Source organism: Bombina bombina, chromosome 3 (assembly GCF_027579735.1).
Source record: "Bombina bombina isolate aBomBom1 chromosome 3, aBomBom1.pri, whole genome shotgun sequence".
Taxonomy (NCBI): Eukaryota; Metazoa; Chordata; class Amphibia; order Anura; family Bombinatoridae; genus Bombina; species Bombina bombina.
The window spans coordinates 136,470,947-136,482,218 of NC_069501.1; the positions used below are offsets into that span (position 1 = coordinate 136,470,947).

The 11,272-nt window shown below is 43.1% G+C and overlaps 1 protein-coding gene across 1 annotated transcript in view; it reads right to left on the reverse strand.

The window, feature by feature from the left end:
• Positions 1–4,348, reverse strand: part of LOC128652247 (junctional adhesion molecule B) — a gene marked incomplete at its 5' end in the record, with an annotated part of 149,434 nt that extends 145,086 nt beyond the window's left edge. Inside the window, one exon of the mRNA XM_053705184.1 lies at positions 4,258–4,348. Coding sequence (XP_053561159.1) covers positions 4,258–4,348 — 91 coding nt within the window. The remainder of the gene's footprint in view (positions 1–4,257) is intronic.
• Between the last annotated feature and the right edge of the window lie 6,924 nt (positions 4,349–11,272).

The following is an 11,272-nucleotide window of genomic DNA, read 5'->3' on the forward strand; positions in this document are numbered from 1 at the left end:
GCCACAAACTGGTAGTGCCTGTATTGACTCTCCTGGATCATAGGGAGGATGGTTCGAATAGTCTCCATCTTGAAGGATGGGACTCTGAGAAATTTGTTTAAGATCTTGAGATCTAAGATTGGTCTGAATGTTCCCTCTTTCTTGGGAACTACAAACAGATTTGAATAAAAGCCCTGTCCCTGTTCCTCCTGCAGAACTGGGTGGATCACTCCCATAACTAGGAGGTCTTGAACACAATGTAAGAATGCTTCTCTCTTTATCTGGTTTGCAGATAAAAGTGAGAGAAGAAATCTCCCTTTTGGGGGAGAGGTTTTGAATTCCAGAAGATAACCCTTGGACACAATTTCCAATGCCTAGGGATCCTGGACATCTCTTGCCCAAGCCTGGGCGAAGAGAGAGAGTCGGCCCCCTACTAGATCCGTTTCCGGATCGGGGGCTGCTCCTTCATGCTGTCTTAGAGGCAGCAGCAGGCTTCTTGGCCTGTTTCCCCTTGTTCCTAGCCTGGTTAGGTCTCTAGACCGGCTTAGACTGGGCAAAAGTTCCCTCTTGTTTTGTGTTAGAGGAAGTTGAAGCTGCGCCGCTCTTGAAGTTTCGAAAGGGCCGAAAACTAGACTGATTGGTCCTTAATTTGTTGGATCTGTCTTGAGGAAGGGCGTGACCTTTTCCTCCAGTGATGCCAGAAATGATCTCCTTCAGTCCAGGCCCGAATAGGATCTGTCCTTTGAAGGGAATGTTGAGAAGTTTAGACTTTGAAGTCACGTCAGCTGACCAGGATTTAAGCCATAGCGCCCTACGTGCCTGAATAGCAAAACCTGAATTTTTAGCCGTTAGCTTGGTTAAATAAACAACGGCGTCAGAAACAAATGAATTGGCTAGCTTAAGGGCCCTAAGCTTGTCAATAATATCTTCCAACGGGGTTTCAACCTGTAGAGCCCCCTCTAGGGACTCAAACCAGAACGCCGCAGCAGCAGTGACTGGGGCAATGCATGCAAGAGGCTGGAGAATAAAACCTTGTTGAATAAAAATTTTCTTAAGGTAACCCTCTAATTTTTTATCCATTGGATCTAGAAAAGCACAACTGTCCTCAACAGGGATAGTGGTACGCTTAGCTAGAGTAGAAACTGCTCCCTCCACCTTAGGGACCGTCTGCCATAAGTCCCGTGTAGCGGCGTCTATAGGAAAATCTTTTTAAAAACAGGAGGGGGAGAGAATGGTACACCTGGTCTATCCCATTCCTTAGTAATAATTTCAGAAAACCTTTTAGGGATTGGAAAAACATCAGTGTAAGTAGGTACTGCATAGTATTTATCCAATCTACAGAATTTCTCTGGGACTACAATAGTGTCACAGTCGTCCAGAGTTGCTAAAACCTCCCTGAGCAATACGTGGAGGTGTTCAAGCTTAAATTTAAATGTAGACATATCAGAATCAGATTGAAGTATCTTCCCTGAATCAGAAAAATCACCCACAGATTGAAGCTCCCCTGCTTCAGCTTCATTATATTGTGAGGGTGTATCAGAGATAGCTACTTAAGCATCAGAGAGCTCTGTATTTATTCTAGTCCCAGAGCTGTCTCGCTTTCCTTGCAATCCTGGCAGTTTAGATAATACCTCTGTAAGGGTATGATTCATAACTGCCGCCATGTCTTGCAAGGTATACGCAATGGGCGCGCTAGATGTACTTGGCGTCCCCTGAGCGGGATTTATAGGATCTGACACGTGGGGAGAGTTAGACGGCATAACTTCCTCCTTGTCAATTTCTTCTGGTGATAAATTTTTTAAAGCCAGAATATGGTCTTTGTAATCTATAGTAAAATCAGTGCATTTGGTACACATTCTAAGAGGGGGTTCCACAATGGCTTCTAAACATAATGAACAATGAGTTTCCTCTATGTCAGACATGTTTAAACAGACTAGTAATGAGACCAGCAAGCTTGGAAAACACTTTAATAACTGTGAACAAGCAAAAAATAAAAACGGTACTGTGCCTTTAAGAGAAAAAAACAAACACAGAAACTGCTAAAACAGTGAAAAAAGCAGTAAATCTTACGAAATTTTTACAGTGTGTATAATAGGCTGAAAGAGCATTGCACCCACTTGCAAATGGATGATTAATCTCTTAGTTTCAAAACCGGATATAAAAAACGATATAAACGTTTTTAAACAGTCACAACAAACTGCCACAGCTCTACTGTGGCCCTACCTGCCCATACAACGACTTTGGAAGGCACAAAAACCCCTTAGAGAGGTCCTATATGTTCAGGGGACTCCTTCAGGGAAGCTGGATGTCTCAAGCTGAAAACACTAATGGAAAATTGGCCCCTCCCACCTATACTCACAGTGAGAGGGCCTTAAAAAACTATCCCTAGGCAAAATCTAGTCAGCCATGTGGAAAAACTGGGCCCCAGAATAAAGTTTTATCACCAATATGAAATAAACGTTTATACACCTCAAGCAAACGTTATATCTATTCAGTAATGTGAGTAAATAATAAAAATATTACCCTTTACAGCAAGCATGATACCAGTCGTTATTAAATCACTGTAATCAGGCTTACCTTAAATAAATCCGGTATTGTCAGCATTTTCTAGCTTATCATTTCTCTAGAAAAATTTAAAACTGCACATACCTCAGAGCAGGAGACCCTGCACGCTATTCCCCCAGCTGAAGTTACCCATCTCTTCAGTTATGTGTGAGAACAGCAATGGATCTTAGTTACAACCTGCTAAGATCATCAAAGACCACAGGCAGACTCTTCTTCAACTTTCTGCCTGAGGCTAAAATAGTACAACTCCGGTACCATTTGAAAATAAAAAACTTTTGATTGAAGATAAACTACATTAATGCACCACATCTCTCTAGCTGCTTCCCTTGTTGAGAGCTGCAAGAGAATGACTGGGAGGTGGTAGTTAGGGGAGGAGCTATATAGACAGCTCTGCTGTGGGTGATCCTCTTGCAGCTTCCTGTTGGGAAGGAGAATATCCCACAAGTAATGGATGAATCCGTGGACTGGATACACCTTACAAGAGAAAAACAAACACTTGTATTGCTTTTTCAATGTCTGCTTGGGTTATACTGTCTCTGTGCACTACACTGATTTTAATTAACTTACATATACTTTCCCTTTAATAATGGAGGGTCTACACAGGAATTCAATTCAGAAAACTTTATGCGTCTATTTCACCATTACGCACCTTACACTAATGGCATTTTTCAACCCAAACACAACTTATTGCCCATACTGAGATACTATTTTAGAAAACAGAAATGTGGTAAAGTATATATAATAAGAATCTATAACATCAGTTCTCTTCAGAGAGAATATGGTAAGGTGGACAAGAGCCACATGGCAAAATGAGCATTGGGAGATCTTGATGAGTTAATAATAGAGGACTCTACATAAAGCAGCAATAAGATTATGGTTTGATTTCCTTATTGCATTATTGCTTATTTAATCTTATGTGGTTAACTCCTATATGTCGGCTCTGGAGCAGATATAAAATGTAGATCCTGAACACCAGTGATTGCTGACTATGCACATATGCTGCCTATGATTTGCTTGGTGGCTGTGTTCAGCTCCAAAAGAGCAGTGCATTACCATTCCAGAAAGGACTTATTCCTATCTTTAACATTGAGAGGGCTACTAACATTTTTCAGGCCGGACAGATAGTTCAGCATGCTAATGCACTGTGGCTGAGCTCTGTAGCAACCCGAGGGTTGCAGGTTCAATACCCGGCAAGGTCCACTCAGCCTTTCATCCTTCCAAAGTTGATAAAATGAGCAGCGCCTTGAGACCCTTATGGGTGATTAGCCGCGCTTTACAAGTACCCAATACATACATATATACATACCCCTGTATATATATCTGAAATGAGAGTGCGATTCACTATTGAAAGTGTGCCTGCAAGTTGAATCCATACACCACAAATCAATAAGCTGGCACTCGCTGGTGTTTTGTAAATTTTGAGTTTACAAAAGACCAGTAAGTGCCAGCTTATTTCTTATTGGTGTGTGTGTGTATATATTCACAGCGGTGTTTCCTCTAAGGCAACATTTTGTTAGTGGCCCAGCAGTGAAACAGTTAATAAGGGAACCATGGCTTGCGGTCTGCATTGTGTAGTTTTTAAAGGGAACCCTGATTCACAGTGTTGATTTTTTGAAATTATATAATAATGGAATACTTGAAAAGTCACAGGCAAAACAATACTGGATTGCTCATATGTTATGGGGTGCACGCACAAATGATAGCTCTACTTACCTCCAAACTCAAGTGCTTTAACATTACGATTATCTGAAGTAACCGTCACACCAAGAATTTCTTTACCTAAAATGAAATAGCAGAAATCAAAATTTGTTTTTTAAATTCAAACAAGAAAACCATAAATTATGCTTACCTTATAATTTCATTTCCATCGAGGGGAGGAGAGTCCACGGCTTCATTCATAACTATTGGGAATTAAAAACCTAGCCACCAGGAGGAGGCAAAGACACCCCAGCCAAAGGTTTAAATACCTCCCTCACTTCCCTAATCCCCCAGTCATTCTGCCGAGGGAACCAGTAACAGTAGGAGAAAAATCAGGGTATAAATGGTGCCAGAAGATGATGAAATCTAGGTCCGCCCAACGGGAGATATGGACGGGAGCCGTGGACTCTCCTCCCCTCGATGGAAATGAAAATATCAGGTAAGCATAATTTATGTTTTCCATCTAAAAGGGAGGAGAGTCCACGGCTTCATTCATTACTATTGGGAACACATACCCAAGCTCTAGATGACACTGAATGAAACCGGGAGGGTAAAAGGCGGACCACAGCCTGCAGAACCTTTCTCCCAAAAACAGCTTCTGTAGAAGCAAAAATTTCAAACTTGTAAAACTTTGTAAAAGTGTGTAAGGAGGGTCAGGTATCCGCCTTACAAATCTGCTCCATAGAGACTACATTCTTGAAGGCCCAAGACAAAGCCACAGTTCTAGTTGAATGAGCCATGATCCTCTGAGGAGGCTTATGTCCCTCTGTCTCATAAGCCAAGTGAATCAAGCTCCTCAACCAAAAAGACAAAGAAGTAGCAGAGGCCCTTTGCCCCTTGCACTTCCCAGAATACACCACAAAAACAGAATTTATGCTTACCTGATAAATTACTTTCTCCAACGGTGTGTCCGGTCCACGGCGTCATCCTTACTTGTGGGATATTCTCTTCCCCAACAGGAAAAGGCAAAGAGTCCCAGCAAAGCTGGTCACATGATCCTTCCTAGGCTCCGCCCACCCCAGTCATTCGACCGACGGACAGGAGGAAATATATATAGGAGAAACCATATGATACCGTGGTGACTGTAGTTAGAGAAAATAATTCATCAGACCTGATTAAAAAACCAGGGCGGGCCGTGGACCGGACACACCGTTGGAGAAAGTAATTTATCAGGTAAGCATAAATTCTGTTTTCTCCAACATTGGTGTGTCCGGTCCACAGCGTCATCCTTACTTGTGGGAACCAATACCAAAGCTTTAGGACACGGATGAAGGGAGGGAGCAAATCAGGTCACCTAAATGGAAGGCACCACGGCTTGCAAAACCTTTCTCCCAAAAATAGCCTCCGAAGAAGCAAAAGTATCAAATTTGTAAAATTTGGCAAAAGTGTGCAGTGAAGACCAAGTCGCTGCCTTACATATCTGGTCAACAGAAGCCTCGTTCTTGAAGGCCCATGTGGAAGCCACAGCCCTAGTGGAGTGAGCTGTGATTCTTTCAGGAGGCTGCCGTCCGGCAGTCTCATAAGCCAATTGGATAATGCTTTTAAGCCAAAAGGAAAGAGAGGTAGAAGTCGCTTTTTGACCTCTCCTTTTACCAGAATAAACAACAAACAAGGAAGATGTTTGTCTGAAATCTTTAGTAGCCTCTAAATAGAATTTTAGAGCACGGACTACGTCCAAATTGTGTAACAAACGTTCCTTCTTTGAAACTGGATTCGGACACAAAGAAGGTACAACTATCTCCTGGTTAATATTTTTGTTGGAAACAACTTTCGGGAGAAAACCAGGCTTAGTACGCAAAACCACCTTATCTGCATGGAACACCAGATAGGGCGGAGAACACTGCAGAGCAGATAACTCTGAAACTCTTCTAGCAGAAGAAATTGCAACCAAAAACAAAACTTTCCAAGATAATAACTTAATATCTACGGAATGTAAGGGTTCAAACGGAACCCCTTGAAGAACTGAAAGAACTAGATTTAGACTCCAGGGAGGAGTCAAAGGTCTGTAAACAGGCTTGATCCTAACCAGAGCCTGAACAAATGCTTGAACATCTGGCACAGCTGCCAGTCTTTTGTGAAGTAAAACAGATAAAGCAGAGATCTGTCCCTTCAGAGAACTTGCAGATAATCCTTTCTCCAAAAAACAACTGCGCATTAATGGCGCGAAAATGAGGCTCTGTCTATAACTAGAAAGGCCCCCATCTGAAAAAGGCGTCCAACACAGTGCCTGCCGTTTTTCTAAACGTTCCCCAAGATTATGATACCAATTATTAGATAGAATCTGCATAATATGCCTAGTAAAGCAATCGTTTTAGCCCAGAAAAATGTCTACCAGTTTTTAAGCCCTTTTTGAAGCCCTTTATTCTTTTATGTTTAACTAAGAAAATGGCTTACCGGTCCCCATGAGGGGAAATGACAGCCTTCCAGCATTACATGGTCTTGTTAGAAATATGGCTAGTCATACCTTAAGCAGAAAAGTCTGCTAACTGTTTCCCCCAACTGAAGTTACTTCATCTCAACAGTCCTGTGTGGAAACAGCAATCGATTTTAGTTACTGTCTGCTAAAATCATCTTCCTCTTACAAACAGAAATCTTCATCCTTTTCTGTTTCAGAGTAAATAGTACATACCAGCACTATTTTAAAATAACAAACACTTGATAGAAGAATAAAACTACATTTAAACACCAAAAAACTCTTAACCATCTCCGTGGAGATGTTGCCTGTGCAACGGCAAAGAGAATGACTGGGGTGGGCGGAGCCTAGGAGGGATCATGTGACCAGCTTTGCTGGGACTCTTTGCCATTTCCTGTTGGGGAAGAGAATATCCCACAAGTAAGGATGACGCCGTGGACCGGACACACCAATGTTGGAGAAAAGAGATGTAGACTGTCTGAAATCCTTTGTAGCCTGAAGATAAAACTTCAAAGCATGAACCACATCCAAGTTATGAAGTAACCTCTCCTTAGAAGAAGAGATAGGACACAAAGAAGGAATAACTATTTCCTGATTGATGTTACGGTTAGACACCACCTTGGGGAGAAACCCCAACCCAGTGTGAAGTACAGCTTTATACGCATGAAACACCAGATAAGGAGGATCACTTTGCAATGCTAGTTCAGATACTCTGCATGCCGATGCAATAGCCAACAGGAAGAGAACCTTCCAGGACAGAATCTTAATGTCTAAGGAATGCATAGATTCAAACGGAACCCTCTGCAAAACTCTAAGGACTAAGTTTAAGCTCCAAGGCGGAGCCGACTTTCTAAAGACAGGCCTGATCCTAGACAGAGCCTGAACAAAAGATTGGATGTCAGGGAGCTCAGCGAGTCTCCTATGCAACAATACTGATAATGCCAAAATCTGTCCCTTTAAGGAACTAGCGGCAAGACCCTTCTCCAAACCCTCTTGTAGAAAGGATAGAACCCTGGATACCTTCACCTTATGCCAAGGAAATCCATGCTTCTCACACCAGGACAAGTAAGTCCTTCACACTTTATGGTAGATGTGACGAGTGACTAGATTCCTTGCCTGAATTAGAGTACCAATCACACTTTCAGAAAAGCCTCTATTGGCTAAGACTAGGCATTCAATCTCCACGCACTCAGTCTCAGAGAATCTAGATTTCGATGTTGAAAGTGGCCCTGTTCCAGCAGATCCCTGCGACAGGGTATTCTCTACTGCGAAGAGGATGACATCCACACTAGATCCGCAAACTACATCCTCCGCGGCCACGAAGGAGCAATCAGAATAACCGAGGCCTGCTCCTGTTTGATGCGTGCCACTACATGAGGTAGAAGTGGTAAGGCATCTATCAGCTCTGCCTGTGGATCCCTGGACCTTGACCCGTATCGAGGTAGCTTGTAATTGAGTCTGGATGCCATGAGATCTATCTCCGGCATACCCCATCTGAGACAAATCTCCGCAAACACCTCGGGTGAAGAGAGCATTCCCCCGGATGGAAGAATTGCCTGCTGAGAAAGTCCGCTTCCCAGTTGTCCACACCTGGAATGTGAATCGCTGAGAGCGAGCAGTCATGGGACTCCGACCACTCCAGAATTCGAGAGACCTCCCTCATCACGAGGAGGCACCTCGTACCCCCCTGATGGTTGATGTAAGCCACCAATGTAATGTTGTCGGTCTGGAATCTGATGAAACTGACCAACCCCAGAGAAGGCCATGCCTTCAGAGCATTGTAAATTGCTCATAGTTCCAGGATGTTGATCGGAAGGAGAGACTTCTCCCTGGACCACTTTCCTTGTGCCATCCTGGCACCCCAAACAGCTCCCCATTCCGTCAGACTGCCGTCCGTGGTCACAATCTCCTAGGACTGGCTCAAGAAGGATGTCCCCATGGACAGTTGCTCCAGACGAATCCACCAAGAGAGGGAGTTCCGAGTCCGAGCATCCATGGATATCAGCTGTGATAGATCTGAATGATCGCTGTTCCACTGTCTCAACATGCACAATTGAAGAGGTCTGAGATGGAACCTGGCGAATGGGATGACATCTATGCTTGAAACCATGAGACCTATCACCTCCATACATTGAGCCACCGATGGGCTTGTGAAGGACTGAAGGGCAAGACAGGTGGACGCAAGCCTCCTGCGTTGCTGATCTGTGAGAAATATCTTCATGGACATAGGGTCTATTATCGTGCCCAGGAACTCCACCCGGTTGCTAGGAACCAGGGAACTCTTTCCTGAGATGATCTTCCAACCGTGAGATTGGAGCAGAAGAAGAAGAGCCCTCGAATGATCCTCTGCGAGGCTAAATGATGGTGCCTGAACTAGGATGTCGTCCAGGTAAGGTGCCACCGCAATGCCCCTGGATCTGGTCACTGCAAGCAGCGCCCCCAGAACCTTCATGAAGACTCTCTGGGCCATTGCCAGACCAAAAGGAAGGGTCACAAACTGAAAGTGTTGGTCCAGAAACACAAATCTTAGGAACCTGAAGTGGTCCATGTGGATTGGCACATGAAGTTAAGCGTCCTTCAAGTCTATAGTTGTCATGAACGGTCCCTCTTGAACTAGGGGCAGAATAGATCTGATCATTTCCATTTTGAACAATGGAACACTCAGAAACTTGTTTAAAACACTTTAGGTCCTGAATCGGGCGGAACGTGCCCTTCTTCTTTGGAACCACAAAAAGGTTGAAATAGTACCCTAGACCCCTTTCTGCTAGGGGTATTGGTACTATAACCCTGAGAGAGGTGAGATCTCTCGCACACTCTAAAAAGGCCTCTCTTCTCTGGTCTTAAAGAGGAATTTGCCCTTGGACGGATGGGATCTGAACCCTATCCTGTAACCCTGGGAGACCACGTCTAGAACCCAAGGGTCCTAAACGTTCTGCAACCATGCGTCTGAGAATAGAGATAATTTGCCCCCTATGTGATCCAGAGACCGGTCGGGGCCGCCCCTTCATGCCGATTTCATCTCGGCGGGCTTCTTGCTCTGCTTAGATTTGTTCCAATATTGAGCCGGCTTCCAAGATCACTTTGACTGGTCCACTTTCTTTCATGTAATTAGCAAGAGTCCATGAGCTAGTGACGTATGGGATATACATTCCTACCAGGAGGGGCAAAGTTTCCCAAACCTCAAAATGCCTATAAATACACCCCTCACCACACCCACAATTCAGTTTTACAAACTTTGCCTCCGATGGAGGTGGTGAAGTAAGTTTGTGCTAGATTCTACGTTGATATGCGCTCCGCAGCAAGTTGGAGCCCGGTTTTCCTCTCAGCGTGCAGTGAATGTCAGAGGGATGTGAGGAGAGTATTGCCTATTTGAATGCAGTGATCTCCTTCTACGGGGTCTATTTCATAGGTTCTCTGTTATCGGTCGTAGAGATTCATCTCTTACCTCCCTTTTCAGATCGACGATATACTCTTATATATACCATTACCTCTGCTGATTCTCGTTTCAGTACTGGTTTGGCTTTCTACAAACATGTAGATGAGTGTCCTGGGGTAAGTAAATCTTATTTTCTGTGACACTCTAAGCTATGGTTGGGCACTTTGTTTATAAAGTTCTAAATATATGTATTCAAACATTTATTTGCCTTGACTCAGAATGTTCAACATTCCTTATTTTTCAGACAGTCAGTTTCATATTTGGGATAATGCATTTGAATTAAACATTTTTTCTTACCTTCAAAAATTTGACTCTTTTTCCCTGTGGGCTGTTAGGCTCGCGGGGGCTGAAAATGCTTCATTTTATTGCGTCATTTTTGGCGCTGACTTTTTTGGCACAAAAAAAAAAATCTTTTCCGTTTCCGGCGTCATACGTGTCGCCGGAAGTTGCGTCATTTTTTGACGTTATTTTGCGCCAAAAGTGTCGGCGTTCCGGATGTGGCGTCATTTTTGGCGCCAAAAGGATTTAGGCGCCAAATAATGTGGGCGTCTTATTTGGCGCTAAAAAATATGGGCATCGCTTTTGTCTCCACATTATTTAAGTCTCATTTTTCATTGCTTCTGGATGCTAGAAGCTTGTTCTTTGGCATTTTTTCCCATTCCTGAAACTGTCATTTAAGGAATTTGATCAATTTTGCTTTATATGTTGTTTTTTCTCTTTCATATTGCAAGATGTCTCACGTTGCATCTGAGTCAGAAGATACTACAGGAAAATCGCTGTCTAGTGCTGGATCTACCAAAGCTAAGTGTATCTGCTGTAAACTTTTGGTAGCTATTCCTCCGGCTGTTGTTTGTATTAATTGTCATGACAAACTTGTTAATGCAGATAATATTTCCTTTAGTAAAGTACCATTGTCTGTTGCAGTTCCTTCAACATCTAAGGTGCAGAATGTTCCTGATAACATAAGAGATTTTGTTTCTGAATCCATAAAGAAGGCTATGTCTGTTATTTCTCCTTCTAGTAAACGTAAAAAATCTTTTAAAACTTCTCTCCCTACAGATGAATTTTTAAATGAACATCATCATTCTGATTCTGATGACTCTTCTGGTTCAGAGGATTCTGTCTCAGAGATTGATGCTGATAAATCTTCATATTTATTTAAAATGGAATTTATTCGTTCT